The sequence below is a fragment of the Coregonus lavaretus genome (genome assembly GCF_964263955.1).
Source record: "Coregonus lavaretus genome assembly, contig: HAP1_SCAFFOLD_1750, whole genome shotgun sequence".
Classification (NCBI taxonomy): Eukaryota; Metazoa; Chordata; class Actinopteri; order Salmoniformes; family Salmonidae; genus Coregonus; species Coregonus lavaretus.
The window spans coordinates 3,045-26,466 of NW_028157657.1; the positions used below are offsets into that span (position 1 = coordinate 3,045).

A 23,422-nucleotide genomic window follows, 5' to 3' on the forward strand; every position below is an offset into this window, starting at 1 on the left:
TCCTCATCAGTAGGCTAATATCTCTCAAGCTAACAGCCATAGGGAACCTAACAGTGCTGATGTTATGTCAACGAAACAGACAAGTGGGTTTTGCCTGCAGAGCAGAGTCAGAGGTGCTCAGTCTTATGAAACCGAATGCATCCTAAATAGCACCCAATTTCCTATTTAGCGCACTACTTTTGACCAGAGCCCTATGGGAATAGTAGCTCAAAAGTAGTGCACTAAAATAGGGAATAGGGTGTCATTTGGGACGCAGGTTTTATTTCTGGATCCCCTGGGGGGAGATAAGCTCAGTACTGAACGTATGCAAACCACCACACCTTGAGGACAGTTTGGACAATAAACATTTTCCTGACAGAAAATATATTGCATAATGAAATCACAAAGTGCTGCACTGACTGACCCACCAGTAGCTATATATCTAGATCAGTGGAGGCTGCTGAGGGGAGGACGGCTCATAATAATGGTTGGAATGGAGTCAATGGAGTGGTATCAAACACGTCAAAGACGTGGTTAACATCTGGTTGATACCACACCATTGACTCCATTCCAGCAATTATTATAAGCAGTCCTCCCCTCAGCAGCCTCCACTGATCTAGATCATATGACACAGTATCTATCTAGATCTATCTAGACCATATGACCCAGTGTCTATCTAGACCATATGACCCAGTATCTATCTAGACCATATGACCCAGTGTCTATATAGACCATATGACCCAGTGTCTATCTAGACCATATGACCCAGTGTCTATCTAGACCATATGACCCAGTGTCTATCTAGACCATATGACCCAGTGTCTATCTAGACCATATGACCCAGTGTCTATCTAGACCATATGACCCAGTGTCTATCTAGACCATATGACCCAGTGTCTATCTAGACCATATGACCCAGTATCTATCTAGACCATATGACCCAGTGTCTATCTAGATCTATCTAGACCATATGACACAGTGTCTATCTAGACCATATGACTCAGTGTCTATCTAGACCATATGACCCAGTGTCTATCTAGACCATATGACCCAGTATCTATCTAGACCATATGACCCAGTGTCTATCTAGACCATATGACACAGTATCTATCTAGACCATATGACCCAGTGTCTATCTAGACCATATGACACAGTGTCTATCTAGACCATATGACCCAGTATCTATCTAGACCATATGACCCAGTGTCTATCTAGACCATATGACACAGTGTCTATCTAGACCATATGACCCAGTGTCTATCTAGACCATATGACCCAGTGTCTATCTAGACCATATGACCCAGTGTCTATCTAGACCATATGACCCAGTATCTATCTAGACCATATGACCCAGTATCTATCTAGACCATATGACCCAGTGTCTATCTAGACCTATCTAGACCATATGACACAGTATCTATCTAGACCATATGACACAGTATCTATCTAGACCATATGACCCAGTGTCTATATAGACCATATGACCCAGTGTCTATCTAGACCATATGACACAGTGTCTATCTAGACCATATGACACAGTGTCTATCTAGACCATATGACCCAGTGTATATCTAGACCATATGACACAGTATCTATCTAGACCATATGACCCAGTGTCTATATAGACCATATGACCGAGTGTCTATATAGACCATATGACACAGTGTCTATCTAGACCTATCTAGACCATATGACCCAGTGTCTATCTAGACCATATGACCCAGTGTCTATCTAGACCATATGACACAGTATCTATCTAGACCATATGACACAGTATCTATCTAGACCATATGACCCAGTGTCTATATAGACCATATGACCCAGTGTCTATCTAGACCATATGACACAGTGTCTATCTAGACCATATGACACAGTGTCTATCTAGACCATATGACCCAGTGTCTATCTAGACCATATGACACAGTATCTATCTAGACCATATGACCCAGTGTCTATCTAGACCATATGACACAGTGTCTATCTAGACCATATGACCCAGTGTCTATCTAGACCATATGACCCAGTGTCTATCTAGACCATATGACACAGTGTCTATCTAGACCATATGACCCAGTGTCTATCTAGACCATATGACCCAGTGTCTATCTAGACCATATGACACAGTGTCTATCTAGACCATATGACCCAGTGTCTATCTAGACCATGACACAGTATCTATCTAGACCATATGACACACTGTCTATCTAGACCATATGACACAGTGTCTATCTAGACCATATGACCCAGTGTCTATCTAGACCATGACACAGTATCTATCTAGACCATATGACACAGTGTCTATCTAGACCATATGACCCAGTATCTATCTAGACCATATGACCCAGTATCTATCTAGACCATATGACCCAGTGTCTATCTAGACCATATGACACAGTGTCTATCTAGACCATATGACACAGTATCTATCTAGACCATATGACACAGTGTCTATCTAGACCATATGACCCAGTGTCTATCTAGATCTATCTAGACCATATGACACAGTGTCTATCTAGACCATATGACCCAGTGTCTATCTAGATCTATCTAGACCATATGACACAGTGTCTATCTAGACCATATGACCCAGTGTCTATCTAGATCTATCTAGACCATATGACCCAGTGTCTATCTAGACCATATGACCCAGTGTCTATCTAGACCATATGACACAGTGTCTATCTAGACCATATGACCCAGTATCTATCTAGACCATATGATCAATCAATCAATCAATTTTATTTTATATAGCCCTTCTTACATCAGCTAATATCTCGAAGTGCTGTACAGAAACCCAGCCTAAAACCCCAAACAGCTAGTAATGCAGGTGTAGAAGCACGGTGGCTAGGAAAAACTCCCTAGAAAGGCAAAACCTAGGAAGAAACCTAGAGAGGAACCAGGCTATGAGGGGTGGCCAGTCCTCTTCTGGCTGTGCCGGGTGGAGATTATAACAGAACCATGCCAAGATGTTCAAAAATGTTCATAAGTGACAAGCATGGTCAAATAATAATCAGGAATAAATCTCAGTTGGCTTTTCATAGCCGATCATTAGAGTTTAAAACAGCAGGTCTGGGACAGGTAGGGGTTCCATAACCGCAGGCAGAACAGTTTAAACTGGAATAGCAGCAAGGCCAGGCGGACTGGGGATAGCAAGGAGTCACCACGGCCGGTAGTCCCGACGTATGGTCCTAGGGCTCAGGTCTCTCAGTTGGCTTTTCATAGCCGATCATTTAGAGTTGAAAACAGCAGGTCTGGGACAGGTAGGGGTTTCGTAGCCGCAGGCAGAACAGTTGAAACTGGAATAGCAGCAAGGCCAGGCGGACTGGGGGCAGCAGGGTGTCATCATGCCCGGTAGTCCTGACGTATGGTCCTAGGGCTCAGGTTCTCAGAGAGAAAGAGAGAACGAGAGAATTAGAGAGAGCATACTTAAATTCACACAGGACACTGGATAAGACAGGAGAAGTACTCCAGGTATAACCAACTAACCCCAGCCCCCCGACACATAAACTACTGCAGCATAAATACTGGAGGCTGAGACAGGAGCGGTCCGGAGACACTGTGGCCCCATCCGAAGAAACCCCCGGACAGGGCCAAACAGGAAGGATATAACCCCACCCACTCCGCCAAAGCACAGCCCCCGCACCACTAGAGGGATATCCCCAACCACCAACTTACAATCCTGAGACAAGGCCGAGTATAGCCCACAGAGGTCTCCACCACAGCACAAACCAAGGGGGGGGGGGGGTCGCCAACCCAGACAGGAAGATCACGTCAGTAACTCAACCCACTCAATTGACGTACCCCTCCCAGGGACGGCATGAAAGAGCACCAGCAGGCCAGTGACTCAGCCCCTGCAACAGGGTTAGAGGCAGAGAACCCCAGTGGAGAGGGGAACCGGCCTGGCAGAGACAGCAAGGGCTGTTCGTTGCTCCAGCCTTTCCGTTCACCTTCACACTCCTGGGCCAGACTACACTCAATCATATGACCTACTGAAGAGATAAGTCTTCAGTAAAGACTTAAAGGTTGAGACCGAGTCTGCGTCTCTCACATGGGTAGGCAGACTGTTCCATAAAAATGGAGATCTATAGGAGAAAGCCCTGCCTCCCGCTGTTTGCTTAGAAATTCTAGGGACAATTAGGAGGCCTGCGTCTTGTGACCGTAGCGTACGTATTGGTATGTACGGCAGGACCAACTCGGAAAGATAGGTAGGAGCAAGCCCATGTAACGCTTTATAGGTTAACAGTAAAACCTTGAAATCAGCCCTTGCCTTAACAGGAAGCCAGTGTAGGGAAGCTAGCACTGGAGTAATATGATCAAATTTCTTGGTTCTAGTCAGGATTCTAGCAGCCGTATTTAGCACTAACTGAAGTTTATTTAGTGCTTTATCCGGGTAGCCGGAAAATAGAGCATTGCAGTAGTCTAATCTAGAAGTAACAAATGCATGGATTAATTTTTCTGCATCATTTTTGGACAGAAAATTTCTGATTTTTGCAATGTTACGTAGATGGAAAAAAGCTGTCCTTGAAACAGTCTTGATATGTTCGTCAAAAGAGAGATCAGGGTCAAGAGTAACGCCTAGGTCCTTCACAGTTTTATTTGAGACGACTTTACAACCATCAAGATGAATTGTCAGATTTAACAGAAGATCTCTTTGTTTCTTGGGACCTAGAACAAGCATCTCTGTTTTGTCCGAGTTTAAAAGTAAAAAGTTTTCAGCCATCCACTTCCTTATGTCTGAAACACAGGCTTCTAGCGAGGGCAATTTTGGGGCTTCACCATGCTTCATTGAAATGTACAGCTGTGTGTCATCCGCATAGCAGTGAAAGTTAACATTATGTTTTCGAATAACATCCCCAAGAGGTAAAATATATAGTGAAAACAATAGTGGTCCTAAAACGGAACCTTGAGGAACACCGAAATGTACAGTTGATTTGTCGGAGGACAGACCATTCACAGAGACAAACTGATATCTTTCCGACAGGTAGGATCTAAACCAGGCCAGAACTTGTCCGTGTAGACCAATTTGGGTTTCCAGTCTCTCCAAAAGAATGTGGTGATCGATGGTGTCAAAGGCAGCACTAAGGTCTAGTAGCACGAGGACAGATGCAGAGCCTCGGTCTGACGCCATTAAAAGGTCATTTACCACCTTCACAAGTGCAGTCTCAGTGCTATGATGGGGTCTAAAACCAGACTGAAGCATTTCGTATACATTGTTTGTCTTCAGAAAGGCAGTGAGTTGCTGCGCAACAGCTTTTTCTAAAATTTTTGAGAGGAATGGAAGATTCGATATTGGCCGATAGTTTTTTATATTTTCCGGGTCAAGGTTTGGCTTTTTCAAGAGAGGCTTTATCACTGCCACTTTTAGTGAGTTTGGTACACATCCGGTGGATAGAGAGCTGTTTATTATGTTCAACATAGGAGGGCCAAGCACAGGAAGCAGCTCCTTCAGCAGTTTAGTAGGAATAGGATCCAGTATGCAGCTTGAAGGTTTAGAGGCCATGATTATTTTCATCATTGTGTCAAGAGATATAGTACTAAAACACTTAAGTGTCTCTCCCGATCCCAGGCCCTCGCAGAGCTGTGCAGATCCAGGACAGCTAAGCCCTGGAGGAATACGCAGATTCAAAGAGGAGTCCGTAATTTGCTTTCTAATGGTCATGATCTTTTCCTCAAAGAAGTTCATGAATTTATCACTGCTGAAGTGAAAACCATCCTCTCTTGGGGAATGCTGCTTTTTAGTTAGCTTTGCAACAGTATCAAAAAGAAATTTTGGATTGTTCTTATTTTCCTCGATTAATTTGGAAAAGTAGGATGATCGAGCAGCAGTGAGGGCTCTTCGGTACTGCACGGTACTGTCTTTCCAAGCTAGTCGGAAGACTTCCAGTTTGGTGTGGCGCCATTTCCGTTCCAATTTCCTGGAAGCTTGCTTCAAAGCTCGGGTATTTTCTGTATACCAGGGAGCTAGTTTCTTATGACAAATGTTTTTCGTTTTTAGGGGTGCAACTGCATCTAGGGTATTGTGCAAGGTTAAATTTAGTTCCTCAGTTAAGTGGTTAACTGATTTTTGTCCTCTGACGTCCTTGGGTAGGCAGAAGGGGTCTGGAAGGGCATCAATGAATTTTTGTGTTGTCTGAGAATTTATAGCACGACTTTTGATGCTCCTTGGTTGGGGTCTGAGCAGATTATTTGTTGCGATTGCAAACGTAATAAAATGGTGGTCCGATAGTCCAGGATTTTGTGGAAAAACATTAAGATCTACAACATTTATTCCATGGGACAAAACTAGGTCCAGAGTATGACTGTGGCAGTGAGTAGGTCCAGAGACATGTTGGACAAAACCCACTGAGTCGATAATGGCTCCGAAGGACTTTTGGAGTGGGTCTGTGGACTTCTCCATGTGAATATTAAAATCACCAAAAATTAGAATATGATCTGCTATGACTACAAGGTCTGATAGGAATTCAGGAAACTCAGAGAGGAACGCTGTATATGGCCCAGGAGGCCTGTAAACAGTAGCTATAAAAAGTGATTGAGTAGGCTGCATAGATTTCATGACTAGAAGCTCGAAAGATGAAAACGTCATTTATTTTTTTTTTTTTTTTTTTTTTTTTTTTTTTATTTTTTTTTTTTTTTTTTTTTTTTTTTTTTTTTTGTAAATTGAAATTTGCTATCGTAAATGTTAGCAACACCTCCGCCTTTGCGGGATGCACGGGGAATATGGTCACTAGTGTAACCAGGAGGTGAGGCCTCATTTAACACAGCAAATTCATCAGGCTTAAGCCATGTTTCAGTCAGGCCAATCACATCAAGATTATGATCAGTGATTAGTTCATTGACTATGACTGCCTTTGAAGTGAGGGATCTAACATTAAGTAACCCTATTTTGAGATGTGAGGTATCACGATCTCTTTCAATAATGGCAGGAATGGAGGAGGTCTTTATCCTAATAAGATTGCTAGGGTGGACACCACCATGTTTAGTTTTGCCCAACCTAGGTCGAGGCACAGACACAGTCTCAATGGGTATGGCTGAGCTGACTACACTGACTATACTATTGGCAGACTCCACTAAGCTGGCAGGTTGGCTAACAGCCTGCTGCCTGGCCTGCACCCTATTTCACTGTGGGGCTAAAGGAGTTAGAGCCCTATCTATGTTGGTAGATAAGAGGAGAGCACCCCTCCAGCTAGGATGGAGTCCGTCACTCCTCAGCAGGTCAGGCTTGATCCTGTTTGTGGGTGAGTCCCAGAAAGAGGGCCAATTATCCACAAATGTTATCTTTTGGGAGGGGCAGAAAACAGTTTTCAACCAGCGATTAAGTGCTGAGACTCTGCTGTAGAGCTCGTCACTTCCCCTAACTGGGAGGGGGCCAGAGACAATTACTCGATGCCGACACATCTTTCTAGCTGATTTACACGCTGAAGCTATGTTGCACTTGGTGACCTCTGACTGTTTCATCCTAACATCGTTGGTGCCGACGTGGATAACAATATCTCTATACTCTCTACACTCGCCAGTTTTAGCTTTAGCCAGCACCATCTTTAGATTAGCCTTAACGTCGGTAGCCCTGCCCCCTGGTAAACAGTGTATGATCGCTGGGTGATTCGTTTTAAGTCTAATACTGCGGGTAATGGAGTCGCCAATGACTAGGGTTTTCAATTTGTCAGAGCTAATGGTGGGAGCCTTCGGCGTCTCAGACCCCGTAACGGGAGGAGTAGAGACTAGAGAAGACTCAGACTCAGACTCCGACTCGCTACATAATGGGGAAAACCGGTTGAAGGTTTCTGTCGGCTGAATGAGCGACACCGGTTGAGCATTCCAACAGTATTTCCCTCCAGAAGCCATGAGAAAGTTGTCCGGCTGCAGGGACTGTGCGGGGGGAGTTATACTAACGTTACTGTCTGTACTTACTGGTGGCACAGACGCTGTTTCTTCCTTTCCTACACTGATAATACTCTTGCCTAACGATTGCGTCTGAAGCTGGGCTTGTAGCACAGCTATTCTCGCCGTAAGGCGAGAATTCTCCTGTATATTATGAGTACAGCGACTGCAATTAAAAGACATCATGTTAATGTTACTACTTAGCTTCGGCTGTTGAAGATGTTGATGAGCCATGTCCAGATAAAGCGTCCGGAGTGAAAAAGTTGAATAAGGGAAAAAAAGTTGCGATGGAAAAACGGAAAATAACGTAAAGTTGGCAGCTAAAACGCACAGGAAAATGACTCTTCTGTCTCGGGATAAACGTCCGGGGTGAAAAAGTTTAACGAAAAAAGATGAGTGAGGACAAAACTAAAAAGTTGGTAAATTTGTTGAACACAGAGATTGATTAAACGTTTATTAAAAGTAAAACGTGAATAGTTTGGCAGGTAGCCAAGTAGCAACAAACAGCAGAGCAGCACGGAGACAATGCGGAAGCGAGACGGAAGACCATATGACACAGTGTCTATCTAGACCATATGACCCAGTATCTATCTAGACCATATGACCCAGTGTCTATCTAGACCATATGACCCAGTATCTATCTAGACCATATGACCCAGTGTCTATCTAGATCTATCTAGACCATATGACACAGTGTCTATCTAGACCATATGACCCAGTGTCTATCTAGACCATATGACACAGTGTCTATCTAGACCATATGACCCAGTGTCTATCTAGACCATATGACCCAGTGTCTATCTAGACCATATGACACAGTGTCTATCTAGACCATATGACACAGTGTCTATCTAGACCATATGACCCAGTGTCTATCTAGACCATATGACCCAGTGTCTATCTAGATCATATGACCCAGTGTCTATCTAGACCATATGACCCAGTATCTATCTAGACCATATGACCCAGTGTCTATCTAGATCTATCTAGACCATATGACACAGTGTCTATCTAGACCATATGACCCAGTATCTATCTAGACCATATGACCCAGTGTCTATCTAGACCATATGACCCAGTATCTATCTAGACCATATGACCCAGTGTCTATCTAGATCTATCTAGACCATATGACACAGTGTCTATCTAGACCATATGACCCAGTGTCTATCTAGACCATATGACACAGTGTCTATCTAGACCATATGACACAGTATCTATCTAGACCATATGACCCAGTGTCTATCTAGACCATATGACACAGTGTCTATCTAGACCATATGACACAGTGTCTATCTAGACCATATGACACAGTGTCTATCTAGACCATATGACACAGTGTCTATCTAGACCATATGACCCAGTGTCTATCTAGACCATATGACCCAGTGTCTATCTAGACCATATGACCCAGTGTCTATCTAGACCATATGACCCAGTGTCTATCTAGACCATATGACCCAGTGTCTATCTAGACCATATGACACAGTATCTATCTAGACCATATGACACAGTGTCTATCTAGACCATATGACCCAGTGTCTATCTAGACCATATGACCCAGTGTCTATCTAGACCATATGACCCAGTGTCTATCTAGATCTATCTAGACCATATGACCCAGTGTCTATCTAGACCATATGACCCAGTGTCTATCTAGACCATATGACCCAGTGTCTATCTAGACCATATGACCCAGTGTCTATCTAGATCTATCTAGACCATATGACCCAGTGTCTATCTAGACCATATGACCCAGTGTCTATCTAGACCATATGACCCAGTGTCTATCTAGACCATATGACCCAGTGTCTATCTAGACCATATGACCCAGTATCTATCTAGACCATATGACACAGTGTCTATCTAGACCATATGACCCAGTGTCTATCTAGATATATCTAGACCATATGACACAGTGTCTATCTAGACCATATGACCCAGTGTCTATCTAGATCTATCTAGACCATATGACCCAGTGTCTATCTAGACCATATGACCCAGTGTCTATCTAGACCATATGACACAGTGTCTATCTAGACCATATGACCCAGTGTCTATCTAGACCATATGACACAGTATCTATCTAGACCATATGACCCAGTGTCTATCTAGACCATATGACCCAGTATCTATCTAGACCATATGACACAGTGTCTATCTAGACCATATGACCCAGTGTCTATCTAGACCATATGACCCAGTGTCTATCTAGATCTATCTAGACCATATGACCCAGTGTCTATCTAGACCATGACACAGTATCTATCTAGACCATATGACCCAGTGTCTATCTAGACCATATGACACAGTGTCTATCTAGACCATATGACCCAGTATCTATCTAGACCATATGACCCAGTGTCTATCTAGATCAGCTGGGTTCAGGCCTTATCCGTAATATTTTTCTTTCCCAACCATCTGCATAATGTGGGGCTGTAGCCTCTATGTCTGAAACAAAAACGAGCTTTTTGGTCTTAAAAATATAGGGTTAGGTATAAGATAAGAAGTGTGTTTAAGGTTAGGGTTAAGTTTAAAATATGATTTTATTATTGCAGAACTGCCGGCTATCCGGCCCTCAGTAGGTCCTGCCCTCTACTGGCGACGGAAAGAACAGCAGCTAGAAATGGTAATTTATTACATGATAAATACTATTAACTCTTCAGATGGAATACAATATTTGTAAATATACAATAATATAAAAATGAGCATCTAAGTAAAATAAGGCTATTTCTAAATCCATAGTTCCAACAGGAAATCCTTAAAGTTATCATGCTTATCAAGTAGGGTCATAGTTACAGAAAACACTGTTCAAGTAGATGTATTAAATACTAAGACATAAGTAAATAACAACATTAGGTAACACTAAGTAAGGACTTACATTCATAAACTACTCTCTTACTGAGAATCTTAAGAGTATAGTATATTTTAGTGGGTTGACCTAATAGAGTCTTTCTTCCATTACTGAAAACTGGCGTGTGGAAAAATGACCTGAAAATAATTAAAAAAGACAAATGTAGACAAAACAACAATTTCATGATGACAGGTGTATCATCAGTATTTCTTTCCATTGAGAATTGATAACGTAACCTAACCAGATAAAAATCCTGAACATGTTACATGACTTGGTATGCGGTGAAGTCAGTGGTTTGAAGCATTGGTGTGCAGTGATGTCAGCGACAGTGCTTTTCCAGCATGACGTCAGTGGGGTTTACCCAGACGGTTTACAAAAGGACCAGGATGACGTCACCATCAGCACTTAGCTAGAATCTCCTGGCAGCTCTTGTACACTTTGACCAGGCAGTTCAGCCTCGGTTTTGAACTCTGAAAGAGGAATGAAAAGGTAGACTATAATCAGACAGGTGAATGTAGAGGTGAGAAGGTCTTCAGCACAGGGTTAAAACTACATCAGTTCCAAAGTTTTTATTTTATTCGTTTTTTCATGTGAAGCACATTGCATTGCTTTCCATGTCTGAAATGTGATGTATAAACTAAGCTTGATTTGATTTAGTTAAGATACAGACATGCATTTTAAACAGTATGTTAGATCAATAACGCTCCCTGAAGTTCACCTGAAACAGAGGGACCACGCTAGACACTGCATCTGGCTCTGAGGGATCCTTCAGGAGGATGCACAGGTAGTAGATGACTCTTTGCTGAAACAAATGGGTTGAGAAAAGTCATCACAGGCACATCACAAGATACTCTATAATAATATATACCATTTAGCAGACGCTTTTATCCAAAGCGACTTACAGTCATGCGTGCATACATTTTTGACTGTCCAGCCAATCATCAACGGTTAAGATAAATTATAGCAGGATCCATCTAGCTTCATCTGAACAAGATTCAGTCAACAACTTTAGTGATGATGAAATCAACTGTGAACATGTAGCTTCATTGGCTGGATGAAACAAATAGCTCAATATTCTTCTATTTCCTCACCATGTGAATAGCTTCATTGATTACTATGTCTTTGATCTTGCCCATCTCTATGAAGTCTGTCGACTCCCTGCCGGAGGCGTAGCTAGAGGACACCTGGACACCCAGGGAACCAATGATGAGCAGCGTCTCATGGTCCACCTTCACAAAGTGGATGTGAACCATCATACCGACCAGGGTGATGATTATGGCACTGGAGAGAACGGCTGTGTTCTGGAGAGAGAAGAAGAGATTGGCATTGAAGTAATCTCTGTCGCTAGACTCAAGGTGCTCCGCATACAGCGACTGTGAGAAGAGACTAGCATTGCACTGATTGACCTACAACAGGCACACAACAAAAAAGAAATACTTAGTTATAGGTGTAGGTTAAATTATTAAATGATTAATCTAGCTTAGTGGGTTACCAACACTGGCCCTAAAGCGCTATAGGGGCACGCTTTTGTTCTAGCCCAGCACTAACACACCTGATACATCTACACAACCCCTGATGAGCAGTTGGTTGAAACAGATGTGTTAAGTGTTGGGCAGGAACAAAAGCCTGTACACCCAGTAGCTTCCAGGAGCAGGATTGTTGCGCACTGACGCAGGTGCCAGTGGATATCTAGAGGGAGTTCCAAATGGCACCCTATACCCATTTGACCCTATTCCTTATATAGTGCACTACATTTCACGAGAACCCCATGGGCCATGGTGAAAAGGGTGCCATTTGGGACTCAAGCCAGCCCTAGTGTCCTTACCTCAGTGACGAAGAATATGATGTAGGCCGTTAGCCAGACAGCGCAAGTGTACACCATCACTCTGCCTATGGATACTTTAGCCGAGCTAACCGTGAACTCCCGGCAGAAACCCGAGTGCCTTTGACACTCCAGAGAGATGGCCTTGCCGTCGATGTCGGTGTAGGTTTCATCTTCCATACTGTACTGCTGGTCACCGTTCTGCATAAGATCTGGATTATTGGATATCAATAGCTGGAACTGGTGATGTCTAGCTAGCTATCTTCTAACTACTGTAGGCTAAATCTAACGTATTCAGTGAGTAGTCAGCTACTAGCTAGCTAACAATGTGGAGACTGAAAAAAAACCGAAACAATAATGAACATATTTTCATTCGCTGCTGGTTTACTTCAAAGCTAGCAAATAAATGAATCCGGAATGTACTTCCTCTCAGTATTGACTCTTAGTTGCAAAAAAAAACTAGGACAACATCGATGGGAAAAACCTCTGTTGACCTAACTGGCAAGCTACAAACTTTGAGGTGCATTGTGGGGAATGACATCGATTCAAAGCAACAACACTACGAGTATTACTACACTTCCCAGGATGCTTCGCGGTCTCTAACCTTTGACCTCTGGATGAAAACAAGCCGATCAGCTGATGAAACTGTGAACAACATCTAGCTGTTGGGCAGCGAAATTATCCTAGCTAACAAGATATAAAAAAAAAAATAACGGCATCTTTGTGATTGACACTGCATACCATGTTTGTCTATTAAAAGAGTATTGCGTTTTTTTGTGTGTAGAAGGTGAAGGAACTTTCTTAGGTTACGAAACAACTGGGCAAACTAGCTAGCTGCTTGTACTAGGCTACTAGCTAGGATAATCTTGTTGGCTTGATGGGGGTTGGCTCTTGAGAAATGGGTCGTTTCAGTTGATGTAGAGTAACTGACAAATATGTAAGTGTTTTCTTTTGATATCGGCGGATTTGTTGATGTTTTTGTACAGAGTTACCGTTGCCAATTTCTACTGTCAAATTTGCTTAGCCAACAACAACAGCTAAACAAACACTAGGCTATCTAACGTTAGCTAATAACAATGTTATTGCTGGTTGACAGCTATCGATTGCTTGCAGGTGGGGCTAGCTGTATGTCTGGACATGTATGCAGGAAATCGTTGTGATTGTTTTGCTGACAGACAGGCAGATCTGTAATTTAGTCATTTGATGACATATGGCTATGTCAAAGTGATCTGTCACAGTTCATTTTGAATATTGATCTGCTAAGTGTTTTGGGGAATATAGAAGAGGCACCACTACCATAAAGAAGAAAACATTTAAATATTCAACACCTTATATACTATAGCCATAAACCTATTCTACATCAGTTTGGTTTCGCAATCCTAGTGCAGTATTAGACTCTTCAGCCACAGTTCCTCAGGCACAGGTTATCGGCTTAAAAGCGCACTTGTTAGCAGCACCACACCGAGGGTGATTATTATGAGTGGTCAAGGTCCGTCAGTAGATAAGGGGATAAACACCATCCTGGTGTGTCAGGAGAGCTACGCCTGCGGCGGATCGGACGAGGCCGCGTTCGAATGCGACGAGTGCGGAAGCCTGCAGTGCGTCCGCTGCGAGTTCGAGCTCCATCGCCAGGAACGCATGAGGGACCATGACAGGGTCCGCATCGCCTCCGGACACGTTCCATTCTGTGACTCCTGTAAGAAGGACAACAGCGGCTGTGGGGTGAACGGGGGTAGGCTGAGGGCGGTGGTGCGCTGCCAGGGCTGTAAGATTAACCTCTGTCCGGACTGCCAGAAGCGGACCCACAGCGGAGTGAATAAGAGAAAGCACCCCGTGACCCCCTACCCTCCTCCGGTGAAAGCCCAGGATAGTAGCCTGGATGGAGGGGAGATGGAGGCCCTCAAAGCCAAACTGGAGAAGGTGTGCAGTTTCTTACTGGTGGATGAGAAGGAGGAGATTCAGGTGAGTGATGTATTGTGTGCATCCCAAATGGCACCCTATTCCCTATATAGTGTACTTATTTTGACCAGGCCCCATAGAGTCATAAACAGCCCTCTAACCGTAGACACTAATCACTAGGAACTTGTGTAGATCTGAAAAGATTGGATGATAGATATAAGCCAGTTTGCAATGGACAGGCTATCTGTATGAAACGCCAAGGAGAAATATCTGAAATAATTATCATTCGATTCGGATTGCAGGACTGCCGGCTGTCCAAGCAAATATTGGTTAAGAAGGCCAATAATAGTGTGAGTGCCAGTCTTTGTGCAATCATGCCAACTCCTTGTCACTCATTGACATGTCAATGAGCAATGGAGTTGGCAAGCGCACAAACAGATCTGGGACCAGGCTAGGCCGATACTCTGTCGGGTGAGGAAAGTACTTTTACCACAGACTGACCTCTGTTGTATTGAATCTCTAGTTGAAGGATGAGGAAGACTTTGTGCGCCGGCTGGACTGCAGGCCAGAGGAACTCCTCAAGGTGGTGTCTATATTTGGAAACACGGGGGAGGGGAAGTCCCACACCCTGAACCATACCTTCTTCCTGGGGCGGGAGGTGTTCCAGACGTCCCCCACCCAGGAGTCATGCACCGTGGGAGTCTGGGCTGCCATGGACCCCATCCACAGGGTGGTGGTGATCGACACAGAGGGACTGCTGGGGGCAGGTACGGTATTAAACATGTCTAATTGGGGCACAGGAGCTGGACAAATACACCGAGCAAAGCAGTGTGTGCTTATTTACTGCTGATGGGGGCTAGAAACAACAGCATGGCTTCGACTGACATCTGATTGGTCACAAAACCTTGTATCAAAATACTAGACTAGAGTATCACTTGTCTGTTGAGGGGAAAGCGGTGTGTCTGTTGAGGGGAAAAGCGGTGTGTCTGTTGAGGGGAAAGCTGTGTGTCTGTTGAGGGGAAAGCATTGTGTCTGTTGAGGGGAAAAGCGGTGTGTCTGTTGAGGTGAAAGCTGTGTGTCTGTTGAGGGGAAAGCTGTGTGTCTGTTGAGGGGAAAGCTGTGTGTCTGTTGAGGGGAAAGCGGTGTGTCTGTTGAGGGGAAAAGCGGTGTGTCTGTTGAGGTGAAAGCTGTGTGTCTGTTGAGGGGAAAGCTGTGTGTCTGTTGAGGGGAAAGCTGTGTGTCTGTTGAGGGGAAAGCGGTGTGTCTGTTGAGGGGAAAGCTGTGTGTCTGTTGAGGGGAAAGCATTGTGTCTGTTGAGGGGAAAAGCGGTGTGTCTGTTGAGGTGAAAGCTGTGTGTCTGTTGAGGGGAAAGCTGTGTGTCTGTTGAGGGGAAAGCTGTGTGTCTGTTGAGGGGAAAGCGGTGTGTCTGTTGAGGGGAAAGCTGTGTGTCTGTTCAGGGGAAAGCGGTGTGTCTGTTGAGGGGAAAGCTGTGTGTCTGTTCAGGGGAAAGCGGTGTGTCTGTAGAGGGGAAAGCGGTGTGTCTGTTGAGGGGAAAGCTGTGTGTCTGTTGAGGGGAACGCAGTGTGTCTGTTCAGGGGAAAGCAGTGTGTCTGTTCAGGGGAAAGCAGTGTGTCTGTTCAGGGGAAAGCGGTGTGTCTGTTGAGGGGAAAGCTGTGTGTCTGTTCAGGGGAAAGCGGTGTGTCTGTTCAGGGGAAAGCGGTGTGTCTGTTGAGGGGAAAGCTGTGTGTCTGTTGAGGGGAAAGCTGTGTGTCTGTTGAGGGGAAAGCGGTGTGTCTGTTCAGGGGAAAGCAGTGTGTCTGTTGAGGGGAAAGCAGTGTGTCTGTTCAGGGGAAAGCTGTGTGTCTGTTGAGGGGAAAGCGGTGTGTCTGTTGAGGGGAAAGCGGTGTGTCTGTTCAGGGGAAAGCAGTGTGTCTGTTGAGGGGAAAGCAGTGTGTCTGTTGAGGGGAAAGCGGTGTGTCTGTTCAGGGGAAAGCAGTGTGTCTGTTGAGGGGAAAGCAGTGTGTCTGTTCAGGGGAAAGCTGTGTGTCTGTTGAGGGGAAAGCGGTGTGTCTGTTGAGGGGAAAGCTGTGTGTCTGTTGAGGGGAAAGCTGTGTGTCTGTTCAGGGGAAAGCTGTGTGTCTGTTGAGGGGAAAGCGGTGTGTCTGTTGAGGGGAAAGCAGTTTGTCTGTTGAGGGGAAAGCAGTGTGTCTGTTCAGGGGAAAGCTGTGTGTCTGTTCAGGGGAAAGCAGTGTGTCTGTTGAGGGGAAAGCGGTGTGTCTGTTGAGGGGAAAGCGGTGTGTCTGTTGAGGGGAAAGCAGTGTGTCTGTTGAGGGGAAAGTTGTGTGTCTGTTGAGGGGAAAGCGGTGTGTCTGTTCAGGGGAAAGCTGTGTGTCTGTTGAGGGGAAAGCGGTGTGTCTGTTGAGGGGAAAGTTGTGTGTCTGTTGAGGGGAAAGCGGTGTGTCTGTTCAGGGGAAAGCTGTGTGTCTGTTGAGGGGAAAGCGGTGTGTCTGTTGAGGGGAAAGCGGTGTGTCTGTTGAGGGGAAAGCTGTGTGTCTGTTGAGGGGAAAGCGGTGTGTCTGTTCAGGGGAAAGCTGTGTGTCTGTTGAGGGGAAAGCGGTGTGTCTGTTGAGGGGAAAGCGGTGTGTCTGTTGAGGGGAAAGCAGTTTGTCTGTTGAGGGGAAAGCAGTGTGTCTGTTCAGGGGAAAGCTGTGTGTCTGTTCAGGGGAAAGCAGTGTGTCTGTTGAGGGGAAAGCAGTTTGTCTGTTCAGGGGAAAGCTGTGTGTCTGTTGAGGGGAAAGCAGTGTGTCTGTTGAGGGGAAAGTTGTGTGTCTGTTGAGGGGAAAGCGGTGTGTCTGTTCAGGGGAAAGCTGTGTGTCTGTTGAGGGGAAAGCGGTGTGTCTGTTGAGGGGAAAGCTGTGTGTCTGTTGAGGGGAAAGCTGTGTGTCTGTTGAGGGGAAAGCGGTGTGTCTGTTGAGGGGAAAGCTGTGTGTCTGTTGAGGGGAAAGCTGTGTGTCTGTTGAGGGGAAAGCTGTGTGTCTGTTGAGGGGAAAGCTGTGTGTCTGTTGAGGGGAAAGCGGTGTGTCTGTTGAGGGGAAAGCCTAAAGGCCTTTGATTAAGATCACGTTGGGAGCACTAACCAGTCAGCAGACATCTGCTAACAATTCCCCTTCCTCTCTACTGTTTCCCACCTAGGATCCAATCAGGGCCAGCGTACCCGGCTGCTCCTCAAAGTCCTTGCCGTCTCCGACCTCGTCATCTACCGTACCCACGCCGACCGTCTCCACGAGGACATGTTCAGTTTCCTAGGTGACGCTTCGGAAGCCTATCTGAAGCACTTCACCAGGGAGCTGAAGGCCACCACGGCCCGGTGTGGCCTGGACGTCCCTCTGTCCACTCTGGGACCAGCTGTTATTATCTTCCATGAGACCGTCCACACCAAACTACTGGGATCAGGTAGGTGGTTCTGGTTGGCGTTTAGCCTGAGTGCCAGTCTGTTTGTGCTGTCATGCCAACTCCTTGTATGTCATGCCAATGGAGTTGGCAAAAGCACAAACAGATCTAGGACCAGGCAAGTCAGCACAATCAGTTATCAGTAAAGTTAGAATGGACCAGAACCATGTATACAGAGACAAACTGCAGGGATCAGGTTGGGGGTCAAGGGTCAGGGGCTGAGACAGAGACAAACTGCTGGGATCAGGTTGGGGGTCAAAGGTCAGGGGCTGAGACAGAGACAGAGACAAACTGCTGGGATCAGGTTGGGGGTCAAGGGTCAGGGGCTGAGACAGAGACAGAGACAAACTGCTGGGATCAGGTTGGGGTCAAAGGTCAGGGGCTGAGACAGAGACAGAGACAAACTGCAGGGATCAGGTTGGGGGTCAAGGGTCAGGGGCTGAGACAGAGACAAACTGCTGGGATCAGGTTGGGGGTCAAAGGTCAGGGGCAGAGACAGACAAACTGCTGGGATCAGGTTGGGGATCAGGGGCTGAGACAGAGACAAACTGCTGGGATCAGGTTGGGGATCAGGGGCTGAGACAGAGACAAACTGCTGGGATCAGGTTGGGGGTCAAAGGTCAGGGGCTGAGACAGAGACAAACTGCTGGGATCAGGTTGGGGGTCAAAGGTCAGGGGCTGAGACAGAGACAGAGACAAACTGCTGGGATCAGGTTGGGGATCAGGGGCTGAGACAGAGACAAACTGCTGGGATCAGGTTGGGGGTCAAAGGTCAGGGGCTGAGACAGAGACAGAGACAAACTGCTGGGATCAGGTTGGGGGTCAAGGGTCAGGGGCTGAGACAGAGACAGAGACAAACTGCTGGGATCAGGTTGGGGTCAAAGGTCAGGGGCTGAGACAGAGACAGAGACAAACTGCAGGGATCAGGTTGGGGGTCAAAGGTCAGGGGCTGAGACAGAGACAGAGACAAACTGCTGGGATCAGGTTGGGGGTCAAAGGTCAGGGGCTGAGACAGAGACAGAGACAAACTGCTGGGATCAGGTTGGGGGTCAAAGGTCAGGGGCTGAGACAGAGACAGAGACAAACTGCTGGGATCAGGTTGGGGGTCAGGGGCTGAGACAGAGATAGAGGCCGTAGCAGGATTGTCGTCAATTCAGTTTTCAGTTTAGAAAGTGGAAATAACTTGTCATAGCTTAGTGCATTCACCTCTACTTACAATCATCACTTTCTAACATCAAGACTGTCTTCCCCTCTTCTCTCTTCCTCATCCACCACTCTCTCTCTCTCTCTCCCCCTCTCTCCCCTACATCTCTCTCTCCCCCTCTCTCCTCTACATCTCTCTCCTCCCTCTCTCTCTCTCTCTCCCCCTCTCTCCTCTACATCTCTCTCTCCCTCTCTCTCCTCTACATCTCTCTCTGAAACGCCAAGGAGAAATATCTGAAATAATTATCATTCGATTCGGATTGCAGGACTGCCGGCTGTCCAAGCAAGGGCTATCCCCCTCTCTCCTCTACATCTCTCTCTCTCCCCCTCTCCTCTACATCTCTCTCCCCCTCTCTCCTCTACATCTCTCTCCCCCTCTCTCCTCTACATCTCTCTCCCACTCTCTCCTCTACATCTCTCTCCCACTCTCTCCTCTACATCTCTCTCCCCCTCTCTCCTCTACATCTCTCTCTCCCCCTCTCTCCTCTACATCTCTCCCCCCTCTCTCCTCTACATCTCTCTCCCCCTCTCTCCTCTACATCTCTCTCCCCCTCTCTCCTCTACATCTCTCTCTCCCCCTCTCTCCTCTACATCTCTCCCCCCTCTCTCCTCTACATCTCTCTCCCCCTCTCTCCTCTACATCTCTCTCCCCCTCTCTCCTCTACATCTCTCTCCCACTCTCTCCTCTACATCTCTCTCCCACTCTCTCCTCTACATCTCTCTCCCCCTCTCTCCTCTACATCTCTCTCTCCCCCTCTCTCCTCTACATCTCTCCCCCCTCTCTCCTCTACATCTCTCTCCCCCTCTCTCCTCTACATCTCTCTCCCCCTCTCTCCTCTACATCTCTCTCTCCCCCTCTCTCCTCTACATCTCTCCCCCCTCTCTCCTCTACATTTCTCTCTCTCCCCCTCCTCTTCATCTCTCTCTCCCCCTCTCTCCTCTTCATCTCTCTCCCCCCTCTCTCTCTACATTTCTCTCTCTCTCCCTCTCTCCTCTACATCTCTCTCTCCCCCTCTCTCCTCTTCATCTCTCTCTCCCCCCTCTCTCCTCTTCATCTCTCTCTCTCCCTCTCTCCTCTTCATCTCTCTCTCTCCCTCTCTCCTCTACATTTCTCTCTCTCTCTCTCTCCCTCTCTCCTCTTCATCTCTCTCTCTCCCTCTCTCCTCTACATTTCTCTCTCTCTCTCTCTCCCTCTCTCATCTACATCTCTCTCTCTCCCCCTCTCTCCAGACAAGCCATCAGAGTCTGCAGAGCGTCTGCTCCAGGAGCGTTTCAGGAAGCTGGGTCTGTTTCCCGAGGCCTTCAGCTCCATCCAGTACCGCGGGACTCGAACCTACAACCCCCCGACAGATTTCAGTGGTCTGCTGCGGAGCCTGGAGCAACAGCTAGACAACACCACCACCCGCTCACCACGCTCCGCCAGCGTCATATACAGGGCCCTGCAGGTTGGTGTCAGCGTCATATACAGGGCCCTGCAGGTTGGTGTCAGCATTATATACAGGGCCCTGCAGGTTGGTGTCAGCGTTATATACAGGGCCCTGCAGGTTGGTGTCAGCATTATATACAGGGCCCTGCAGGTTGGTGTCAGCGTTATATACAGGGCCCTGCAGGTTGGTGTCAGCGTTATATACAGGGTCCTGCAGGTTGGTGTCAGCGTTATATACAGGGCCTTGCAGGTTGGTGTCAGCATTATATACAGGGCCCTGCAGGTTGGTGTCAGCGTTATATACAGGGCCCTGCAGGTTGGTGTCAGCGTTATATACAGGGCCCTGCAGGTTGGTGTCAGCGTCATATACAGGGCCCTGCAGGTTGGTGTCAGCGTTATATACAGGGCCCTGCAGGTTGGTGTCAGCGTTATATACAGGGCCCTGCAGGTTGGTGTCAGCGTTATATACAGGGCCCTGCAGGTTGGTGTCAGCGTTATATACAGGGCCCTGCAGGTTGGTGTCAGCGTTATATACAGGGCCCTGCAGGTTGGTGTCAGCGTTATATACAGGGCCCTGCAGGTTGGTGTCAGCGTTATATACAGGGCCCTGCAGGTTGGTGTCAGCGTTATATACAGGGCCCTGCAGGTTGGTGTCAGCGTTATATACAGGGCCCTGCAGGTTGGTGTCAGCGTTATATACAGGGCCCTGCAGGTTGGTGTCAGCGTTATATACAGGGCCCTGCAGGTTGGTGTCAGCGTTATATACAGGGCCCTGCAGGTTGGTGTCAGCGTTATATACAGGGCCCTGCAGGTTGGTGTCAGCGTTATATACAGGGCCCTGCAGGTTGGTGTCAGCGTTATATACAGGGCCCTGCAGGTTGGTGTCAGCGTTATATACAGGGCCCTGCAGGTTGGTGTCAGCGTTATATACAGGGCCATGCAGGTTGGTGTCAGCGTTATATACAGGGCCCTGCAGGTTGGTGTCAGCGTTATATACAGGGCCCTGCAGGTTGGTGTCAGCGTTATATACAGGGCCCTGCAGGTTGGTGTCAGCGTTATATACAGGGCCCTGCAGGTTGGTGTCAGCGTTATATACAGGGCCCTGCAGGTTGGTGTGTGTGTGTCTCTGTGTGTGTGTGTGTGTGTGTGTGTGTGTGTAAACAATTCATGAACCTGTCAACACCTGTTGCAAAGCTCTCGCTTTCTCTCTCTCTCTCTCTCTCCCTCCCTACTCTCTCCCCCCCACCTCTCTTCCTCCCTCCCTCCCTCTCTCCCCTCTAGGCCCTGAGTGAACGTTTCAGTGGGGATATCCCAGAAGAGCACCTGGCCAGTAACTCTTTCTTCCCTGATGAGTACTTCACCTGCTCCTCTATCTGTCTCAGCTGTGGGTGTGTATCTGACCGTGCCTCCATCTGTGTCCTCTGTTTCCAGTTCTGCTTTCTATTACAGTTCAATATTGACCTTTTTGTGTTATAATTGACATTGTAAATTAGCCTTAGCTGTGTAATGGCTCACTCTAACTCCACTCAGTTTACACTAATGCTTTCTATTATTGGTATTTTGTTATTACATGGTTAATGTGTATTACTTTGGAGTTGCATAGTTATTACATATCGGTAGTAATTACCTGATTATTACACTAAATAGCATCTCAAACAGGTTTGAACAATAATATCCTAGTTTTCTACGTAAGTCTTCAGCCGTAATGATTCTCTGCCTTCCTGTCAGGTCTGGCACAGTGATAACGTAGTAATTAAACACTGGCTGTAAGAACAGCACAGTGATAACGTAGTAATTAAACACTGGCTGTAAGAACAGCACAGTGATAACGTAGTAATTAAACACTGGCTGTAAGAACAGCACAGTGATAACGTAGTAATTAAACACTGGCTGTAAGAACAGCACAGTGATAACGTACAGTGAGGGGAAAAAAGTATTTGATCCCCTGCTGATCTTGTACGTTTGCCCACTGACGAAGACATGATCAGTCTTTAATTTTAATGGTAGGTTTATTTGAACAGTGAGAGACAGAATAACAACAACAAAATCTAGAAAAACACATGTCAAAAATGTCATAAATTGATTTGCATTTCAATGAGGGAAATAAGTATTTGACCCCCTCTCAATCAGAAAAATGTCTGGCTCCCAGGTGTCTTTTATGCAGGTAACGAGCTGAGATTAGGAGCACACTCTTAAAGGGAGTGCTCCTAATCTCAGTTTGTTACCTGTATAAAAGACACCTGTCCACAGAAGCAATCAATCAATCAGATTCCAAACTCTCCACCATGGCCAAGACCAAAGAGCTCTCCAAGGATGTCAGGGACAAGATTGTAGACCTACACAAGGCTGGAATGGGCTACAAGACCATCGCCAAGCAGCTTGGTGAGAAGGTGACAACAGTTGGTGCGATTATTCGCAAATGGAAGAAACACAAAATAACTGTCAATCTCCCTCGGCCTTGGGCTCCATGCAAGATCTCACCTCATGGAGTTGCAATGCTCATGAGAATGGTGAGGAATCAGCCCAGAACTACATGGGAGGATCTTGTCAATGATCTCAAGGCAGCTGGGACCATAGTCACCAATTGGTAACACACTACGCCGTGAAGGACTGAAATCCTGCAGCGCCCGCAAGGTCCCCCTGCTCAAGAAAGCACATATACAGGGCCGTCTGAAGTTTGCCAATGAACATCTGAATGATTCAGAGGAGAACTGGGTGAAAGTGTTGTCGTCAGATGTGACCAAAATCGAGCTCTTTGCCATCAACTCAACTCGCCGTGTTTGGAGGAGGTGGAATGCTGCCTATGACCCCAAGAACACCATCCCCACCGTCAAACATGGAGGTGGAAACATTATGCTTTGGGGCTGTTTTTCTGCTAAGGGGACAGGACAACTTCACCGCATCAAAGGGA

The 23,422-nt window shown here is 46.4% G+C and overlaps 2 protein-coding genes across 2 annotated transcripts in view; one reads left to right on the forward strand and one right to left on the reverse strand.

Moving 5' to 3' along the window:
- Nucleotides 1-10,385: 10,385 nt before the first annotated feature.
- LOC311125108 (phosphatidylinositol N-acetylglucosaminyltransferase subunit H-like) lies at nucleotides 10,386-13,055 on the reverse strand. The gene is made up of 4 exons (XM_084199179.1): nucleotides 12,537-13,055; nucleotides 11,803-12,012; nucleotides 11,430-11,513; nucleotides 10,386-11,181 (listed from the first exon to the last, which is right to left on the reverse strand). The coding sequence occupies exons 1-4, from the start codon at nucleotides 12,738-12,740 to the stop codon at nucleotides 11,110-11,112; spliced, it is 570 nt and encodes a 189-aa protein (XP_084055305.1). The 5' UTR covers nucleotides 12,741-13,055; the 3' UTR covers nucleotides 10,386-11,109.
- Nucleotides 13,056-13,168: 113 nt separating this feature from the next.
- Nucleotides 13,169-23,422, forward strand: part of LOC311125106 (zinc finger FYVE domain-containing protein 1-like) — a 31,891-nt gene continuing 21,637 nt past the window's right edge. Inside the window, exons 1-5 of the mRNA XM_084199178.1 lie at nucleotides 13,169-14,495; nucleotides 14,956-15,199; nucleotides 17,625-17,885; nucleotides 20,316-20,530; nucleotides 21,793-21,899. Of these exons, the coding sequence (XP_084055304.1) occupies nucleotides 14,010-14,495; nucleotides 14,956-15,199; nucleotides 17,625-17,885; nucleotides 20,316-20,530; nucleotides 21,793-21,899 (1,313 nt within the window). The 5' untranslated portion in view covers nucleotides 13,169-14,009. The remainder of the gene's footprint in view (nucleotides 14,496-14,955; nucleotides 15,200-17,624; nucleotides 17,886-20,315; nucleotides 20,531-21,792; nucleotides 21,900-23,422) is intronic.

Bases quoted from the DNA above. Each gene is read 5' to 3' on its own strand.
- LOC311125108 (XM_084199179.1), bottom strand. From the start codon at position 12,740: ATGCAGAACGGTGACCAGCAGTACAGTATGGAAGATGAAACCTACACC. The intron at 11,514-11,802 runs GTGAGGAAATAG...CATTTGTTTCAG, and splicing joins TCAATGAAGCTATTCACATG to CAAAGAGTCATCTACTACCT. The intron at 11,182-11,429 runs GTGAACTTCAGG...TTCCTCTTTCAG, and splicing joins GCGTGGTCCCTCTGTTTCAG to AGTTCAAAACCGAGGCTGAA.